Source organism: Telopea speciosissima, chromosome 2 (genome assembly GCF_018873765.1).
Source record: "Telopea speciosissima isolate NSW1024214 ecotype Mountain lineage chromosome 2, Tspe_v1, whole genome shotgun sequence".
In the NCBI taxonomy this organism is placed as follows: domain Eukaryota; kingdom Viridiplantae; phylum Streptophyta; class Magnoliopsida; order Proteales; family Proteaceae; genus Telopea; species Telopea speciosissima.
The window spans coordinates 14007168-14028368 of record NC_057917.1 but is presented as its reverse complement, the minus strand read 5'-3'; the positions used below and the strand labels follow the sequence as shown (position 1 = coordinate 14028368).

General features: G+C 40.5%; 1 protein-coding gene across 4 annotated transcripts in view; it reads right to left on the bottom strand.

The window, feature by feature from the left end:
* LOC122652835 (vacuolar protein-sorting-associated protein 33 homolog) overlaps window positions 1-19823 on the bottom strand; it is a 63547-nt gene extending 43724 nt beyond the window's left edge. The window contains exons 1-8 of one of the 4 annotated variants that reach the window (XM_043846709.1): window positions 19735-19823; window positions 19589-19628; window positions 19407-19487; window positions 18503-18697; window positions 17919-18029; window positions 17735-17800; window positions 7250-7357; window positions 7093-7137 (exon numbers count right to left, since the gene is read on the bottom strand). In XM_043846709.1, coding sequence (XP_043702644.1) covers window positions 7093-7137; window positions 7250-7357; window positions 17735-17800; window positions 17919-18029; window positions 18503-18697; window positions 19407-19487; window positions 19589-19628; window positions 19735-19787 — 699 coding nt within the window. In that variant the 5' untranslated portion in view covers window positions 19788-19823. The remainder of the gene's footprint in view (window positions 1-7092; window positions 7138-7249; window positions 7358-17734; window positions 17801-17918; window positions 18030-18502; window positions 18698-19406; window positions 19488-19588; window positions 19629-19734) is intronic. The other 3 variants (XM_043846710.1, XM_043846711.1, XM_043846712.1) reach the window with 3 other exon arrangements.
* Window positions 19824-21201: the final 1378 nt, after the last annotated feature.

Genomic DNA, 21201 nt, shown 5'->3' with positions numbered 1-21201 from the left:
CACATAATATGGAACATTTTCATGAAAGACAACATCCATGCTGACAAAAGTCCTGCGTGATGGAGGGTAGTAACATTTGTACCCCTTTTGGGTAGCAGAGCATCCCAAGAAAATGCAGCGGAGGCTACGTGGGTCAAGTTTACCAGGGGACCTTGTATCCCTGGCATAACAAACGCAGCCAAATATCTTAGGTGGACTATAAAGGAAAAAGAGACAAGTAATAGCTCAATAGGGGCTTTCGAAAGAAGAACCCAACTGGGCAGCCTATTAATTAAATAGGTTGCAGTAAGGACAGTATCCCCCCAATAAAGGGAAGGGACATTGCGAGCAAACATAAGAGCCCTAGCCACCTCTAAGAGGTGGCGGTTTTTTCTCTCAGCCACACCATTTTGGGCTGGAGTATCGACACAGCTGGTCTGATTGAGGATTCCATGTGCAGCAAGGTATTTTTGGAACTGACCTTCCATATACTCTTTCCCATTGTTACTCCTTAAAATTTGAAGAGTGGCATTAAATTGGGTCTTAATCATTTGATGAAAGTGTTGAAAACATAAAAAAAACTTCACTTTTTGTGTGCATAAGGTATACCCAAGTGAACCTAGAATAGCAGTCAATGAAAGTGGCATACCACCGATGGCCAGTCAGGGAAGCTTTCCTACTAGGCCCCCACACATCAGTATGAACAATATGGAATAAGGAAGAGGATCTTTTATTAGAAATAGGATAAGTTGAACGTGTCTGTTTAGCCAAGACACAAGGCTCACAAAAAGTCTTCCTTATTACAGTCTTTAACTAATGCAGGAAATAAATTTGATAAAGTACCTAAAGGGAGATGGCCTAGTCTAGAGTGCCATTTATGTAAGTCAAAGGAGAAAGATGCCGAAGGTAAAGTCTGAGTATGTTTAGGATCGCCATCAAGTAGGTACAATCCACCATGCACTTTACCCGATCCAATCGTCTTCCCCGAGTCCAGTTCCTGAAAGACACAGTGAGTGGGAAAAAAAGTCACTTTACAATGGGATTTAGTGATACTGCTAATGGAAAGAAGGTTAGTTGTAAATTTGGGAATATGCAACACAGATGACAGTGTAAGAGAAGGAGAACAACCAATGGATCCTTTTCCTGAGATGGAGGAGAGGGACCCATCAGCAATTTTGACTTTATCCTTACCAGAAGCAGGAGAATATGTATTAAAAAGATTAGAAGAACCTGTCATGTGATCAGTAGCACCAGAATCTATGATCCATGGAGTGGATACTACTGATGCACAATGACCAGCAAAGGAAATACCTGCACGGGTAAAGAAAGAACCTGAATTGGCAGCAGACGTAGTAGAGGCAGCAGATGTGTTCAGCATACGATGTAGAGCCTGGAGTTCTTCCTGGGAGAACCCGATGTCAGCAGTGGGAGTTGGAGCTACACTTTCAGTAAGATTGGCTTTGTTTTTAGACTTAGCACGACCACGTTTAGCCTCAAAATCAGCTGGCTTCCAATGTAATTTCCAACACTGAACCTTAGTGTGATATGGTTTGTGACAATACTCACACTTAACAGGCTCTTTGGTAGTAGTAGTAGATGTAGCAACACTGTCAGCAGAAGCAACAAGAGTGGAACCAGCAGTCTGTAAGGCTGATCTCTCAACTTTGGGAGTAATCATCATGGCAGCCCTTCGTGTCTCTTCACTGTGAACATAAGAAAAGGTCTCCTCTAGAGTAGGGAAAGGAACCCGTCCAAGGACTTGCACCCGAATAGGGTCATAGTCATCATTGAGGCCAGCCAGGAAATCCTAGACACGGAATTGGTCTACATAGGTGTGGTAGGCAGTAATATCAGCAGTAGTAGTAGGCTGAAACCGAGCATAGTGATCCAATTGTTGCCACAAACACTTGAGGGCAGCATAGTATTTGGTGACAGACATCTCCTTCTGAGTAGTGTTTTGGAGTGTCTTCCTAATTTCATAAACCTGAGCACCACAACCTGAACGACCATAAGTGCCCTTGACAGCTGTCCATATCTGTGTAGCAGTATCAAGGAGAAAATACTAACTAGAGAGGTCAGTGGTCATAGAGTTTAAAATAAAGGACATTACCATTGAATCATTGGCAGCCCATTTAGTACGAGCAGCCCCTTCTTCAGTAGGTTGTTTGGTGGTGCCAGTAAGATGGCCAGTGAGTCCCCTTCCAGCCACTGTTAGGGATAATGATCTGGCCCAAATTAAGTAGTTTGTACCATCAAGCTTGATGGCAGCAGCATAAGGGAGAAAATCAGACCTAGTTTGATCTCCTCCAGAAGTAGCAGTAGCCATCTCTGAGTCACCCATGATTCAGCCAAGTAGAGGAAAAATCAGATCTTCAAAAAGCCTGATTCGAGTGTGAATAATGGGTTTTGAAATTGCAGAATTTTCAGCCTGCAGAATGGGCTGAAACTGAGGTCGAGTTTCCCTCTAATAGCAGGGAAGATATCTTCCAAAAATTAGCTCTTTCTTATGAGCCAATAAAAAACCCTAAATTTTTGACAAATTTAGGAATAAAATCTGATTGCAAAAACCCTGATTGCAGGAAAAAATGCAGAATTGGATCTAAACCAATGTTGCAGTCTTCAAACAAGGGCTGGTGCAGACCAATAATAGCAGGAACCAATCTCCGTAAGTGCAGAAATCAAACTCCAGTTGAAAAAATAGCTCGATCTCCAAGGATGGAAAAAACCTGCCAGCAGAAATAGGTCACACCACTGTTCTTCGATCTTCAATGAGGTGACATTGAGGGCAGCAACTAAATTTGCTTTCAATCACCTCATAGTTGCTGCCCTGATGGAGAGAAAGAGGCTGAGAGTGGTGGAGAGAAAGAAAAAAGGAAAAAACCAGAAACCGAGAAGGAGGAAGATCAGAAAAAAAGAAAAAACTGAGAAATAAGAGAGAGGAGAGAACCAGAAATCGAGGGTAGCTGTTCCTAGATCAGATTAGGCTCTGATACCATGTAAACAGCCTTGGGAATAATGCTTAGATGATCTGATCAATCACCCCAGCCTCTTATTTATAATAAAAACAAATTACAGCAAAGATATGAATCCCCCCCAATCCTATTCCTACTAGAAATTCCCACTATAACTAGGAATCCCAAATAGAAATCGTATAGGGAGGAAAAACAGGAAAAAAACAATTAAAAACTAATCAAAATAAAATAAGTAACGAAAGCCAACTAGGACTAGGTTACCCCTAGTGGCTAACGTAGCCTTATCTCAACAAGAACAATTTAGTAACAACTCAAATTAAGGGAAAATAAATGAAAAACAAAATCAAATACGAAAAACAGAGTGCTGCTTACATCACACAAGAGGCAGTTGTTCTCAGCATGCTAAGTACAAAACAAACCATAATAACCTAACCGAAAATCCTCACCAAACCCATCAAAAACAGTAATAATCATTGCCGGAGACAAATTAAGAACTGGGGGAGAAAATATTTTCAACAAAAAAAAAGCGATGAACTCACAGTATTTGTAGTACCCATATCAAAAAATTGAATTAAAAGGAGACCATATAAGAAACGACTTACAACTGAGAAGAAGAAGAGGAACAGAGATGGATAGTCTTCACTCTTCAGCAGAGCCATCAGCCTTGAAGAACGAGAAGAGTCGCTGTCGCCGTTGAGGATTTAAGCCTTATAGGAAGATTCACCGGCGGCCATTTAACGGAGATGGAGAAGATGAATGGGATTGGGGTAGCGGCAGCTAGGGTTCGAAGAAGAAGAGGACTTGAAGAGAATGGGGACTTTTGCGTGTTTTTTTGTTTTAGTTTTGATATTTTTTTTTTTTTTCACAAAATAACTTTAAGTTTAAAAAGTACTTTTTTTTTAACCCGAATATTATTTGGGACCCGGGCTGGCCCCTGGCATTTTATTGAATAGTCAACTCATAAAAATCAAGTACAATGGGGGGGGGGGACTTAACCCGCCTTACCCCAACCCACGGAAAAGACAAACTTTTCACTCTCTCAACCAACACACAAGTGCAGATAAAACCTGCATCCAACCCTCCCATAGACAAAGACTACTTACGAATAACAGGTAAGCCTATTGCATCCTCCCAAACTATTTTCCTCAGTTCCGGGGGGAAGTCGAGCCACGAAAGAAAAGTCGTGTTCGATGCCAAGTCGCAGGCATAATTAGCTAGCCAGTCAGCCGCTCTGTTACCTTCTCTGGAAGTGAAAGATACCATCGGCCGAAGGGCTTGCACCAAAGCCAGAATGTCCTGGAACCAGTACCATCCCTTCCAAATATTGCATCTCTTTACAGAGACACAGTGAACCATTAATGAGGAATCTGAATTTACATGGAAATCTTCAAGACCCAATTCAGCACAGAGCTTAAGACCATCCCTTAAGGCTCTAAATTCTGCAATGGAGTTGGTACACTCCCCATAAAAGTGAGCAAAAGCCGCCAGAACTTTTCCTCTTCATCCCTAATAATCCCTCCCCCTCCCCCCACACCAAGGTTACCTCTACAAGCCCCATCCACATTGAGCTTTACAGCCGTGAAGGGGGGACACCAAAAAACTGCTAAAGGTGGCTTGCAACGAAAAGAAGCATGAGCAATATTGAACACTTGGAGGACATTCCTATCCCTAAAAGAGACTGATCTTTTGGAGGCAACACAAGGGATTTCTTTCACCCAATTCTTCACCACTTCCACAATGACACTAGCCGGTCTAGGTCTCCCTCCTTGCCTTCTGTTGTTCCTTTCCTTCCACAATTCCCAAAAAATGAGAGATGGGATCAACCCCATGATATTTCCACTTATGCCTTTCCCCTTAGCATGTTCCTGCCAAAATAACATACGCCCTCTGGCATCTTGGGACATTAATATCTCCACATTGAAAACTAAGGAAAAGTAGTTCCAAACCTTATAAGCTGTCCTCCCTTCCACCAAACAGTGAGAAGTCGACTCAGAAGCAGGCGAAGCACAACAAAGACATTTGGAAACCAAGGGAATGCCCAAACCTTTCAACGATTCATCGGTGGGGATGTCGCCACACATGATCTGCCAGGAAAAGAAACCGATTTTCAGGGGGAGAGCACGGTTTCATAGCCATTTTATAAATGGTTTCGGAGTCGAGGAAGTTCTGATTATATCCCAAGCGGATTTGGTGGAGAAGGTACCGTCACTAGAAGAAGGCCACACTAATTTATCTTCCATATGCGAGATGGAATAGAAACTGCTCAAGATACTGTCTCTGACAGCCTGGGAATCAATTTGCATCAAGATATTGACATCCCAAGAGCCATCAATATGTAGCACATCTCCAACTCGAGTATCCAAGTCCAGGTTGATCGCCCCATCCACCTGGTCCAAAAGTGGGCCCCATCCTGACTAGTTATCCAGCCAAAATTTAATGTTCCCCGAACCAATGAGCCACCTGGAGTTAGTAAGTAATAATTCCTTGTGCTGGAAAGCTCTTCTCCAGGAGATGGTTCCTATGTTCCTTTGGTTCGCCAAAGCAAGATGCTGATTTTGAAGAAATTTAGCTTTGAAGAAAGAGCACCAAAGGGAACTTTCATGCATGATTCTCCAAAGGCCCGTTAGTCTCAAAGCCATACTAATATCTTCCAGCCTGTGAATGCCAAGACCCCCTTCTTCAAGATGTTGAGTGATCTTGTGCCACCCCACCCAGTGGTGTCGCTTACCCCAGTCAGAATAGCCCCATAAGAAGTCAGCACAGATACCATTAAATTTCCTAATCACAGCCTTTGGAGGATTCAGAGTAGAGACAATGTGAACTGGCATAGAGCTCAAGACGTGCTTCACAAGAGTCACTCTCCCACCTGAAGATAATAATTTACCCTTCCAACCTGCCACGTTTTTGCGCATCTTGGCTAAAAACTCATCAAAAAGATGGATTCGGAGACGCCCCGTATACATTTAAGTTTAAAAAGTATTAAATACATTTAATACGTATTTATATGTGTTTAATACCCTATCATATAAAAAACGTGCTTTTTAGCATAAATATGGATACATATGGTAAAATACGTTTTTTTTATTAAAATGTTTGGATACGCAAATAATACGCGAATTGTACGCGTATTTACTAACTAAGAGCCAGACACAATCACCATAGCTGATGGACCCTATGGCTATGAATAAGAAGCTATTTTCCACCATCCAGAACCCATGTCAAGCATAAACTCGAAGTCCATTTGTTCCTGGATACCCATCCCCACGTTGAAGGTATATATCACATATAAAAAAGGTGGGGAGCTCCGCATGTAACTCAATGAGAAACTAGTTTTTTATGCATTAAGGTTACAATCAAGAATAAATTCCTAGAACATAAAACAAAGAAAATGTTGGGACATAAATGATTGACTTTATCCCCATCGATATCAAGAATATGGTCAGATGTCCCACAGAAAAACTAGAGCCACACACTCCATTAGAACAAATAAGAGCAAGTAAATTGGAGTAGACAGAGAGAAAGATCAACACTCAGCAGTAAAATTGTCACCTCTAAAAACATAGATGATGATAATAAAAACTTCCCAAACTCAGGCCAGATCAAGTAAATTAGGCCTTCATTTTATAGCAAGTTGACAACTAAAAAAAAGACACCTCAAACATACAAAAAATTAAGTGCTGGTGTAAACCATTCTGTGAAGATAGCTAAACTCTAGAGATAGCTTTAGAATTAAATGCAAGAGAATTAAATAATAAATTTCTTGGGGCCAATTATCGTTTGAGAAAAAAAAATTATTAATTGATAAGATATCCTGGATAATAATTCAGTACATTATGACCCTCCCCAGACCCCGCAGTGGCAGGAGCCTCGTGCACAGGGTACGCCCTTATTTATCTCAACCTCAACATCAGAACCAAAACTTTTTATTAATTCAATCGATTTAAGTTCTAGTCTAGTATTAATAAAAGCCACTAAACTATAGGTGAGTGTAGGAACATGAATTTCAATTTGGCAATAGACACTTATAAATCAGAATAAAAGTGGAGATGAAGTAGCATATTCACCACAAATTCGTATAGAAATAATCTGCCAAACCAATTGCCATATTAACAGTACTAAATTGTGAAGAAACAATAATTACCTCTCTATCCAACAGGATAAGTGTATTTATCTCTGCAGCCCCCATCTGAAGTGACAGGCCAATTATTAGCAAATGACTGTAGGGTGCATATTGACCAATCAAAGCAGGCAAATTGCAAAACCAAATCCAATGCCCAAAAAGATATATTTTTAATTACATCCGACGAGTTAACTGGCTCCTCCCCTTGCATGTGGCTCAGAAGATCAGCAACCCTTACCGATGCTCTTCCTTTGGCCCTCACGTTGGGTATTAACCCAAAGGAAAACTATAACATAAGAAGGAACAGACAAACAGTGAAGGAATAAGAAGTCATGATCAGAGCAGACAACCAAGGCATCATTGGTACATAAATAAAGAATTATATGGTGTTTTTCATAAAATCAAGAATTCAAGATGAATGTCAAACTAAATAAGTCAATGAAACACTATAATGACAGACACCATTCCTGATATTCCTAAGTTTACATGAACTTCTAATTTTATATACACTCCATCATTGGCTAGTGTAGACACCTAATTTTGTCACCACCCCCTGGCGATGATGACACAAGGAGATTCGACATCTCTTGTTTCAAACTTTAATAAAATTCGAGTTTTAGTTTTGAATTGACCAAATTGCCCCCATAAAAATTTAAGGAAAAATATCTTCAAAAATTGGATTTCGACGGTGCGGATTAGTGTTGTCCGTTCCTCGGATCGAACACTATGCTTTGGTGCGAGAGCGGTGTGAATTGGCTCTCAATTCTCATTTACATTACATGGCCAGTGAGCCAATTTGTGGCATGTTTGCGGCAAAGTTCTCAGCTAAGGCTGCGCTTGCATCTCACATCATTGAAAAGTGTTCAGAACGAGTTTCCGGATGGCACATTGCGCGTCGATTTCTGACCAATGGTTTGGAAATTACAATTTTGGAATGCACCTCTAGACTTTGTAGAATTATGATTCCATTTCAAGTGATATTAGATTGCCACATGACACCTAACCACTTGACCTAAAAATCTAACCAAAACAAAAAATAACAAAAAACAAAGCAAAATACCTAAGCCTCTAAGAGGTGTAGTCGGTAGGCTCTAAGAACAAAACAAAACAAAAAAAAATTCAAGGGAAGAAACCGACCTGAGTTAGGTCAAACAAAAAAGCACAAGAAAAAAATCTGTAGAAGCAAAAGTCCTAACCCAAAACTATTAGAGGGGGTTCCAAAAGAAGACAAGAAAAAATCAGTTTTTTGGGATTTCGTTGGTTTTTGGTTTCCAAAAGAAGCTCAACTGAAACAACATGGCTGATCTCCTCTGAGCTGGGGGAAAACTAAAGAAAACCGCCATCAATCCCTCTTCCTTCTTCTTTGCTAATCAGTCATGGCAGAGGGTATTCCGCTCCTCTATCTTTCTCTTCTTCTTCTTCTTCTCCATCTCTTTATCTCCTCCATTTCACCTTCGCTGAAACCCATTCCCCATCCTCTCTTCTCTCTTCCCCCTTTTATACTTTCCATTTAACCCAATCTCCAACACTCCCTTCTCTCTTCTCCATCTAAAACCCATCTCCGAGAAATATGTTTTCTCTTCCTGCTCGGGTTCGAAACTCTGAGGATGCCGAAATTCCAACTGAGGCCAGTTCAGTCCGTTAGAGGCCATTTGAGCTGGCAACTTTGGTTCACTCTTGTTCATCTACCGTGCGGAGTTCCCTCAACTTCAGGCGCTACACCGTTGCAGTTCGAAGCTCCATCGCCACCATCTACGCCTCTGCTGGGTTTGCACATGTGCTGTTGCTGCAATAGCTTCCCTCCCCTTATTTTGATTTAGTTTTATTTTATTTTTAATTGGTTTGTAATATAGTCCCCATCCCCATTTTAATTTTCTGTTGTGCTTGTCGTCGCCGGAGGCTCAGAGCCCGATAGCCATACTCCGGTAACTCCCTCAGGTAATCCTCTCCATTACAACCCTTTTTCCTTCTTTACTTGTTTTATTTTTGTTAATATATTATATTAGGCGCTGTAATATGGTAATCTCGCTTCCCGTTCCATGTGTCACTGGTGTGCATTTCGGTAGGAATTCCGGTTGTTTTCTCCGTTGACGACCATCATTTGTTGGACTCTGTGGCCGCACCCCGGGAGCAGCTTGTGTTCATGTCCGGACTCCTAGCCAGGATGATTTTGCATTATGATGGGAAGCCTTAAGAGTGTAGGGCTGTGATCAAAGCTTATTGGAGCCTTAGATCATGAGGTTGAGTTCAATCCTGATCAAAGACACTAGATTCAAAGGCCTTTATTTATTTCTGGCCAAACACCCTAAATCGTAGGACCCAAATTAAGTTTGAGCAGGGGCTATGTTACACGTGGGTTGGTTTTGCTTGGGTTTGCTTTAGAGTGATTTCAATTAATCTATTGAATGGGTTGTGAGTCATTGGTGTGGCATTCTACCCAATATTGGTTTGAATCATGAGTGCTTGATTTCTTCCAAGTTTTAATTGCAAAAGGTACATTTTATGTAGGTCTGACCCAATACCGGGGTCTGGACTCCTTTAAATCCTGGATTCATTGCTAGCCTCTTTACCAGCATTTGATTTGAACGTGTGAGGAGCAGCCAGCCCACACTTGGGCTACGAGTGTGTAGCAGATAAATTGGGACCTGGGGTGCGCACCACAATATATGTCTGTTGGGTCCAATGGCCCCATTTCAAGTGCCATGCACTTCAATCAAAATCAAAACAATGCTAATCCAATTCAACCGATCCATTCATGAAAACCCACCATAAGAAATTTGCGTTAATAGGCTGGCTGGTTTCAGATTTCATACCTCATTTGGGCCATGGTCGCTAGGTTCAGATTTGAATATTGATTCGGGCTTTGGCCCACGCACGAACATCTGATAGGATCGTGTGCGTAGAGCTTGCTATGAGCTTATAAACCCGTAAGGGACCCGGGGGCGCATCATAATTCAAGTCATTTGGGCTCCAATCTCCCCATTCCAAATACAATCAAATTCAATTCAATTCAAGATAATAAGGTCAATCCAATTTATAATTGGACCAATATTTGGGTTTTGCAACCCCTGATCCAGCTCATAAGTAGATCCCACCAATGGCCTTGTTCCCAATAAAATGAACCCAATCCAGTTCAAATTGAAAAGTCCAATTCAATCGGTACACAATTGAACCAATCTTTGGGTTTTCCAGTCCTCAATCCAACTCATCTATTGGGTTACGAGTGCACAACCTGCTAATGGGGATTCAGAAAGCATGCTGCAAATTCTAATTTTGGGTCTTCCAATGGCCTCATTCCTAGTGCCATGCACTTCAATCAAATTCAAATCAACACAAGTCCTCAATCATTAGGCCCGTAATTAGGAATTATTTTGGTATAATTAATCTTAGATGTAGCTGTGCAATTCGCCATGTGCTTAGAATAATGTTTAATTAAATTAAATAACTTGCATGCTTAACTAATCTTAGTTAAATTCTCATTCCATGCATCTTGCCAAGTATAGTTAGACTAAATGAGTTTTCAGCCATTCGATTAACAGAAGGTAATGTAATTAGATTTATTTCATGGCCCAACATGCTTAGTGTAATTACACTAGTCGTTTTGAGTCAATTAATTACAATAAAAGTCTTCCATTGTCTTCTATTATACTTAGATTTGATATTTCCGATGTATGTTACCTTATGGTAATAAAGTCTTAGCACTCACATCATAATTTACTTATATGTACTAGTACATAAATATAATTTAGATTGTATATTAATATAGCACAGTACAACCTTAGTTGCTAATATATTACAACCTTTAATATGTATATACATAATAGTCTAATATATTATTAGCACATAACATAGTCATAGTATAATGCATTCGGTAATCATTTTAGCTTCGAGATGATTAATGTAGTGTAAGATAATTAAAAACTTTTACTTTAGGATCTTATAATATCCTTGAATACATTATGCAGGATTAGCTTAAAAGCGTAATTAGCCTAATTAGGTCTTGTTAGAGGTGTCGAGTGGGGCCCACCTATGGGTCTCGGTATTAGCATCTGGAGCTAATACCGAAGTCTCGATTTGTGTTTCTTTCATTCTGGTCTTTTCCAGATTTGCCCCTATCCCTATTTATATTGTATTCTTTTCATTATGAGATCAATAGAAAGTTGTGGCTGCTGTTCCATTCTCTTCTTCTCTTCTTCTCTTCTTCCTCTTTTCTAATTTCCTATATTACATGGTATCAGAGCTGAGCCACTAGCACTGGTACACAGCCATATGTAGTCCCCTTTTCTTTCTCTCTTTTTTCTTTTTTTTTTTTTCCTTCTATTTTCTGTGATTTCTGGTAACCTACCAGAGACTTGCGCTCTTAAGGAAAAAGGGGTGATTTCACCCCTTATCTTTGCTGGTTCATGGATTGTGGATTTGGTTGTTGCAGCAATGGATTAAATCTGTTACTCTAATTAAAAAAAAAACAGAGCAGATTTCTGAAGGTTTTTTTGGTGGTGCTATGCGAGATTTGATGGCAGCAAGCTATTGATTAGCTTGATATATGTTTTATGGTGATTCGATTGGGATTGGTGGCTGCATTACTTTCAGGTTAGTGACAGCCTTTGGTGTGTTTTGATTATTTGGTGAGAGATTCTCAGTTTTTGCTGGAGTGGTGTATTCTCAGTTTTTTGCTGGAGTGGTGTGTTCTCGGCTTCTTTGTTGGTTGGTGATATTAGTCACTTTTTCCACTACCAAGCATGGGTGATGAGACAAAACAGAATCTGGTTACAGAAGTTGTTTCTTCATCTTCCAATCGAATCACGGAGAAGAAACTTGAAGGTGTCACAAATTTCCAGCAATGGAGGAAAATTGTGAACCTGGTCTTGACTGGTCGTGACCAGCAGGCACATCTGACGAGCACCAAACCTGCTGGAGATACAACTTGGGATACCATCGATGCTAGGATTCTTGATCAGATGTTAAATTTGATGGAGAATCACATAGTGGATTTGGTTACTCACATTGACACAGTTAAGGAGTTACGGGAGTATCTTGGAGTTTTATATTCTGGTCAGAATAATTTGTCACGAATTTATGAGCTATCTCAAGACTTTTATCGGACAAAGAGGAAGGGGCGGTCTATCACTCAGTTTTTTTCTGATTTCAAAAGAATGTATGAGGAGCTGATGTCCCTCCTTCCAATCTCTTCTGATGTGAAACAGATGCAGAACCAAAGGGAGCAGTTGGCGGTTATGGGTTTCTTGGGAGGCCTTGGACAAGTGTATGAATCTGTTAGATCACAGATCCTTGGTGGTGAGACTGTTGCATCACTCACTGATACATTTTCTAGGGTGCTTCGTGTATCTCATGAGAGTTCTCGTGATGCTGCTCCTATAGTTGAGAATTCAGCCCTGGTATCCCAAACAGGGGCTGGTGGAATTGTCCGTGGTGCAGGTGGAAATCATGGGGGAGGCCGTGGCCGTGGAGGTGGTTGCGGCACAGGAAAGGGACCAGGACCAAATCAGCAGGGTTTTAGCCAATCTGGTACATCTTCTAATGGATTGAGTACTGTATGGACTTGTCACCATTGTGGCCAGCCTGGACATATTCAAAGGTTTTGTTGGAAGCTCCATGGGAAACCAGCACAACAGCAGCAGTTTGCTAATTCAGCTACTACTTTGGATTCAGCCCCTCAGTCTCAATCATCTGAGGGTAAGGTAGTTGTTATGTCAGAGGACGAGTATGCCCGGTATAATCAGTTTCAGATCTCACAACCCACTTCTTCCACTGCTACTTTAATTAAGACAGGTAATACCATTGCATGTCTCTCCACTACATCGCATCCCTGGATTATTGATTCAGGGGCATCTAATCACATGTCGGGAATGTCAGGTATCTTTTCTTCCTTGTCATCTTCCAGTATTACTTTAGCCAATGGGTCCTTAGTAAAGGTTAAAGGCATTGGTATTGCTTACCCCAATTCTTCTATGTCCTTGCCCTCTTTTCTCTACCTTCCCAATTTTCCGTTTAATCTCATGACTGTTAGTAAGTTAACCAAAGCTCTAAATTGTTCCGTAACCTTTTTCCCTAATTCGTGTGTTTTTCAAGATCTTGCTACGAAGAAGACAATTGGTAGAGGACGGGAGTCAAGGGGGCTGTATTTACTTGAAGGTCCGGTTCGGTTGCTTGTTCCAGTGTCTTCTCACCATCAAATTCACTGTCGGCTTGGTCATCCATCGTTGGAGAGTCTTAAAAAATTAGATCCTAGTTTTGCTTCTATTTCTATTCTTGAATGTGAGTCATGTCAGTTTGGGAAACTCCATCGTGTGAGCTATCCCCCTAGAGTCTCTAAGCATTCAGCTTTTCCTTTTGCTTTAGTCCATTCTGATGTATGGGGTCCGTGTCCCATTACCTCCAACTTGGGATTTAAATATTTTGTTACTTTTGTTGATGACCATTCAAGGGTCACTTGGTTATATTTAATGAAAAATGGTTCTGAGTTGTTTTCCATTTTTTGAGCTTTGTTTCTTAAATTCGTACTCAATTTGGTGTTTGTATAAAAATTTTGCGTAGTGACAACACCAAGTATTTTTCTGCACCCTTTTCTACTTTCATGGTTCAGCATGGTATGATTTATCAATCTTCCTGTTCTGACACGCCTCAACAAAATGGTGTGGCAGAAAGGAAGAACCGACATTTACTTGAAGTTACACGGTCCATGTTATTTGAGATGCAAGTTCCAAAAAATTTTTGGGCTGATGCGGTGATGACAGCCAATTATATTATTAATCATATGCCCTCCTCAGTTTTAAAAGGGAAGTATTCCTCGTTCTTTGTTATTTCCTAAAGAGCCATTGTTTGCGTTACCTCCTCGTATTTTTGGGTGTGTTTGCTTCACTCGTGACCATTGGATTGGTTTGTCGAAGCTTGATCCTAGAGCTCTTAAATGTATTTTATTTGCCTATTCTTGTATCCAGAAAGGGTATCACTGTTATTCACCTGTTTTGCGTAAGTATTTTGTTACGGCTGATGTGTCATTTTTTGAGTCCATCCCCTATCATGCTGAAACAGTCCCTGCTTCTGAATTGGATGATGATGTCCCTGTTTATGTTATCCACTCCTCTTTGCCACAGGGTTCTGCTCCCACAGTTGCTGCTCACCGCCCTCCTATTATTCAGGTTTACACCCAGCATCCGAAGGTAGCTGCTGCCCCCCTGTGCTTATGGACTTTGTCCTGTCTTCTTCTGCTGCAGATCCTGATGCCAGCCTGCCTACAGTTGATCCTATTGTTTTTTATCTTGATATTCCCACTGCTAAACGAAAAAGTACTCGTAGCTGTACTTAACACTCTATTTCCAACTTTGTTTCATATTCTGGTTTGTCTTTTTTCGTTCCTTTTTGTCTACTATTGAGGCTCATCCCCTTCCCAAGTCTATAACAAAGGCATTATCTAGTCCTGGCTAGAGGACAGCTATGGAGGAAGAATTGTTGGCTTTGGAGATGAATCACACTTGGGAACTTGTTCCGCTGCCCCCGGGAAAGACTGCTATTGGTTGTAGATGGGTATATGTTGTGAAGGTGAACCCTGATGGTTCTCTTGCTCGTTTAAAAGTGAGACTTGTAGCGAAAGATTATACTCAAGTGTATGGTGTAGATTATTTGGATACCTTCTCCCCCATTGCCAAACTTACTTCAGTTCGTATTTTGATATCTCTTGCTGCATCCAATCACTGGCCTTTGTTTCAACTGGATGTCAAGAATGCATTTTTGCATGGTACTTTGCAGGAAGAGGTATATATGGGGCAACCTCCCGGATTTGTTGCTCAGGGGGTGTCTGGCATGGTTTGTCGATTAAAAAAGTCTCTGTATGAGCTGAAACAGTCCCCTCGTGCATGGTTTGGTCGCTTTATTGAAGTTGTTCTTGAATTTGGTCTATCTAGGTGTGGAGGTGACCACTCTTTCTATTATAGACACTCAGGTGTGGGGAAGATTTTTCTGATCGTATACGTGGATGATATTATTATTACTGGTGATGATTAAGCAAGCATTATGGAGTTAAAATCATACCTGCAGCAAAAATTTCAGCCTAAGGATTTGGGGAAGTTGAAGTACTTTTTGGGAATTGAAGTGGCTCAATCAAAGAAGGGAGTTTTTCTGTCACAGAGAAAGTATGTTTGGGATTTACTTACTGAGACAGGCATGCTTGGGTCCAAGCCTATTAACTCTCCTATGGATCACAATATGAAGCTTACCGCTGAAGGGGGAGATGTTCTTGATGATCCTGAGAGGTATAGAAGACTGGTGGGTAAGTTAAACTATTTAACCGTTACCCAACCAGATATTCCATTTACTGTTAGTATGGTGAACCAGATTCTCTCTTCTCCTCGGACTACTCATTGGGGTACTGTTATACGTATTTTACGATATCTTAAGAAGGCTTCGGGTAGAGGAGTAGTATATCAAGATCATGGCCATAACAAAGTTGAGGGATTTTCATATGCTGACTGGACAGGTTCTCCAGTAGACAGGAGATCAACTACAGGGTATTGTACGTTTGTTGGAGGAAATCTTGTTTCTTGGAAAAGCAAGAAACAAAGTGTTATAGCCCGTTCAAGTGTTGAATCAGAATATAGAGCTATGGCACATTTAACTTGTGAGTTGATTTGGATACAACAGTAGTTGTCTGAGTTGGGTTTTAAGACATTGGTTCCCATGCAACTGTGGTGTGATAATCAAGCGGCCATTCATATTGCTTCAAATCCTATGTTCCATGAGAGGACGAAGCTTATTGAGATTGATTGCCATTTTGTTCGTGAGAAGATGCAAAGTGGTCTGATTCTTCCAAGTCATGTTAGAACCGGAGAGCAGCTTGCAGATGTATTTACTAAGCCTTTGGGTAGTGGGCGGATCGATTATATTGGTAACAAGCTAGGCATGATTGATGTATATGCTCCAACTTGAGGGGGAGTGTTAGAAGTGTCGAGTGGGGCCCACCTATGGGTCTCAGTATTAGCATCTGCAGCTAATACCGAGATCCTTTGTGGGTCTCTATTTGTGTTTCTTTTATTTTGGTCTTTTCCAGATTTGCCCCTATCCCAATTTATATTGTATTCTTTTCATTATGAGATCAATAGAAAGTTGCGGCTGCTGTTCCATTCTCTTCTTCTCTTCTCTTCTTCCTCTTCTCTGATTTCCTATATTACAGGTCTCATAAGTCATTTAATTAAGCTGTAGGTTTAGATTTAATCAAGTTAATTAGATCACCTAGGTTCAACTCATCCAACTAACGTAGTTAATTTAATTTACTTCTTCCATTAATTAATTTAGCTTTAGATTAATTAAAAGTCTTCCATCCACTAGATTAATTAGGATTCAATAATCTACTTAATCAATCTTTTAGGATTATGCCTAATTAACTATAATTAGTCTAATTTAGGATTGCATAATTCATAATTAAATCAGTAGGTTTAATCTTTAATTAGTTTAACTTAGCTTAATGTAGCATACATTATTAACTTAGGGTAACAGCCATTTGGATTAGGGCTGCCCTTTGTCATACCTAGTTACCTAGTTTTAGGGCTTTACCTATTGATCTAGACTTGAGACTAGTTAGTAGGATTAGATAATAGCAATAGTCTATATAGATGGAGACCAGCCTTTGGCTGGGCGGACTGGGTGCCTAACACCTTCCCAGTTCGTAACTTGACACTCACCCAGTGATCTGGGCAGACCACAGCCATGTCCATTGTGAGTCATTTTTCTCCCCTAACTGGGGAAGACATTTATGGGTCCTAGACCCTTTTCTAGGTGGCGACTCCCTTCTAATCAGTTATCCTCCTGCGACGTGAGAGGGTACTGTAGTCTAGAGCAAGCCCTATGAGACGTGGTTCGCAATTGACCCCCATCGCGTGCGATGGATTTTCATCCCTTGTATCTACAGCATAGTTATCAAGGCGTCGCCATGGCGTCCAGGCTCCTTGGTCGCCTTGGACGCCTTGGGCGCCATGGTGGTGTCGCCTTGATTTTTTACCCTCTAAAACGCCATGGTCGCCTTCCCGCCTTGATAACTATGATCTACAGCTAGTCCTACTGGGTCTATGAAGTAACTTCCAAAAAGCACTATCAGTAGGTATAGTAAGCCAGAAAACCTGCTAAACAGCTTGAGCTTCATATATTCAAAAATACAATTTCAAACAATAGAATCTTAAAATGAGAAAGTGAAAAAGAGGAGCAGAACTGAATTTTTAAACATTTTTTTAAAGATATTTATTTGAGCCAACCTATATCTGTGCTCATGCTTCATATATTCAAAAATACAATTTCAAACAATAGACTCTTGAAATGAGAAAGCGAAAAAGAGGAGCAGAACTGAATTTTTTTACATTTTTTTTAAAGATATTTATTTGAGCCAACCTATATCTGTGCTCATGCTTCATATATTCAAAAATACAATTTCAAACAATAGAATCTTAAAATGAGAAAGTCAAAAAGAGGAGCAGAACTGAATTTTTTAAATATTTTTTTAAGATATTTATTTGAGCCAACCTATATCTGTGCTCATCTGTTTAGCATTTTAGGTTGCATTCTTAATACTCAGCCTTTGTCATTATGAAGCAGTAGAAAAACTATCTTTATAATTTTTTAAAAGAAAAGAATGTCTCAAATTACATGCAGTACAAACCTCGAGCTTATGAATAGCTTTTGCAATATGCCAAAGGGTGCTTGCATCACCATCAACCTGGAATTCCTATAAGAGTACAAAGCACCATGTCCGGATATTAGAAGCTCTAAAGGAGAGGGAGTAAAAAAATAATAAAATACATGAAAAAAACCATAACAGCTCAAGTGGTCAAACATTAGCATACTTTAGAAGCCAGGTCAAGTTCAAATGACAGCACATCCTCATCCAATGGAATTACATAAAGAGGGTACTCCCCTATAGACAACAAGTGATGAACATTTTCTTCCTCTAATATCTGCAAAATCGGTAAACTTCTCCAAATTAGAATATTTAAAGGAATCACTTAGGATTCACCAATTAAACTTCATTTCTTTAACTAATTGACTAGATGCATGCTGAAAAGTGTCTTCAATCACAAGAACCTGCATCTTACACAATTTTCAAAATTTATTGCGAGCATTGACCAAAACCTTTTTTTTTTGGAAGATCAAAATTACCAACAAAACAAAAATGGATATATACCCAACTCAGAGCCTAAGCATACTCTAAACAATCTGTATGATAGCACCCTACCCCACAAATAAAATCAAATTATGTTTGCGGATATGAGATACAATATCTTTACCAATATACTTACAAGTTTACAAATGCTTGCACCATAGAAAGTTCCAGCAATTTCATTAAAAATATCTCATAGACGTAGTTAGTTAGAGATTTAAATGTAAAATTATAATTACATCACACGATCAAATGCCGCAAGTAGCTCACCTTCTCACAAGCAACAGTGCGACGAGGGGCAAAATAAACAGAGTACTCCCTCTGAAGTCCTTTGGAAATATCATGTTGAATGTGTGAAGAGATGAGTTTCATAAAACTAAGGTGGGAGCGAACAAGGTAGATTATTCTTGTGCATTCTGTCTGAACTGGTTCAGTAGATAGATGCCGCAGTTCAACTCCTTGTTCCTGCAAAATATACAACCAAATCAGAAGGGTAAAAGTACACTTGAATTCAAGGTTCAATAAAAATGAGGTCATTTGGACCAAGAACATGGACAGTTTTAGACCTTCGCAGTGGATGAATATAGGCCTCATTGTCCATATGATTCTGAAGGTTATTGAGGGAACCTTAGAGCTAAAAGAGAGAGCCATCTTGGCTATAGTGAGTGCAAAATCATTACTGGTGTCATTACTGGTGTCACAATGAATTATGTTTCCAGCATTTTTTGGAATTTCAAGGTGTCATGGGAGATAGGTCATGATTTCGGGTGGTTCATGCTTCCCTCTGCCTTAGATTCGCTATCAGTTCCTTTTCTCCCACCCACCCCCCACCTATATTTATTGATAGTCCTTGGGTTATTCTATTGAAGTTCATCCAGGGTTCTTATGCTTCCTCCAAGGTGGCCTTATCTTTTTGAGCTCCTCCTTACACACAGGAAATAATTTGCCAAATGTGTCTACATTTGAGCTGGGCAGATAGAATCCCCGAATCTTTTCCTCTTAAAATTCCACTTTCTGTCTGTATGGTGTCATTGGGATCAGCCCAGAGGTCTCTTGAGTTTCATTCAGACCTACTTTGAGTAACCAGTACAAAATATTAGGTGTCATCCTTCTTTTCAACCATTCTGCGACTAGAGCGAAAACTAAAGCACAAAGAGTTAGAAAAGAAACGTACCTTAAGGACCGATGTAGGGACGACCAATGACAGTGATCCAGCAAGCTTCGGATCCAAAACTAAACACTTCTTCCCACGAAACTACAGGAAACGAAAACATGAAATTTCAGCTCTGCAAATTGAAATTACTTCAATTGGGAACTGAAATGCAAAACAATGAAATAGAATGAAATTTAACTTACATTCTTTAGAATGTTAAGGAGCTCTTTCTGGGACTGCTCTCTGGTTGTGACAAAGATCAAATTGGGAAAATTTTCGAGGTCCTATCAATGGCGGTCATAAATCATAATAAATAATTGGAAAAGTTCAAAACTTAAAATTATTGTACCTGAGGGATGTCAGATTCAGAGGGGCATTATCTAAGTTGGGAATTTGAGCCATTGAAGAACAAACGATTGCAGTTGACAATTTCTCTCCCTCTCTCTCTCTCTCTCTCTCTCTCTCTCTCTCACCGACTCACCTGCGTCGGCCAGCTTGTAGCAGACTAGCATAAGTCGAGACGGTCACCGCGACGATGGACGGACATGGACTTTTTTTAGTTAGTTTAAGCTCCTCAACGGCCTGAACGTTCAAGACATGGGCCGCAGTTTTTAGCCCAATACTGCCGCAATTTTTTCCATGTTTTTTTTTTTTTTTTTCTTGGAGAATAAGGAGATTATATTATAAATTGGTAATAGTTACTATAAATTTACAATCTTACCTTTCCGTTGGCATCATCCCTTAAGATACTGGAGAGAGCCACTAGAAGACAGTCGATTCCCAAGTGTAATTCCTGGTTTGATTGGAGTAGACCAGCCAAAAAATCAGCACCTCTGTTGACTTCTCTAAATTAATGAGCAAAAGTGCAACTATGAAAACTATCGCGAAGTCTCTGAATTTCCTCGACCACACCTATGGCATACCACGGGGTCAAGAAATTGCCAGTGATCGTTTGAATCGCACACCTGGAGTCAGAGCGCACTTGGACCTACGGAACTCTGATGGACAGTGCCTTACTGATCGCCAATAGCTCAATGTACAAAATATTGTCCACCCTCATTCCACCGACAATAGCAAACAGAGCTCTACCATTCTCATTGCGAGCCAGGGCACTGTACCCACCGATAGCACCCCTCATAGATCCATCGCAGTTAAGAGCTGCCCATACCATAGGAGGGCATGGCCAACTCAGAGACAGAATCCTCTCATGTTTATAGGTAACCCCAATCTACCATCTTGCAAAAAATTCCCTCATTCTGCTCGATTCCGGCACTTGTTGCTTGATATTAGAGAAACGGCACCTGGTGCCTTGAGTAATATGATGCAGGGTCTGCTTTGCACAACACGTCTCCTGCTTGTGAATTCTGTTGTTACGTTCCAACCATCCGATATACTGTAGAGACAAAACTGAAGCATCGAACTGAATTAAGCAAAGAGTCTTCTTTAAAGTGAGAGGTCAGCCAGGTAATCTCCCCCTGCCAAGACGAGAGGGGGTCTCTGGCAAAACCATTCAACTTGAGGACGCCTTTCCAGATTTCCTTCGAGTAAGGACACTGAAAGAATATGTGGTCTAATGATTCAACTGCATCTTGACAAATGAGACATTTTGCATCAGAGATCACCCCCTATGACATAAGCTTATCACAAGTGATCAACCTGCCCAATACCGCCAACCATGCAATAAAGGAAAATCGAGGTTGGTGCAGAGGGAACCAAATAAGCCTGTGCCAAACCAGCCGTGGTCCCCGCGATCGAATAGCTTGCCAGGCAGACTTAAGATTGAACTGCCCATTAGAAGTAGGTGTCCAGACCGCCA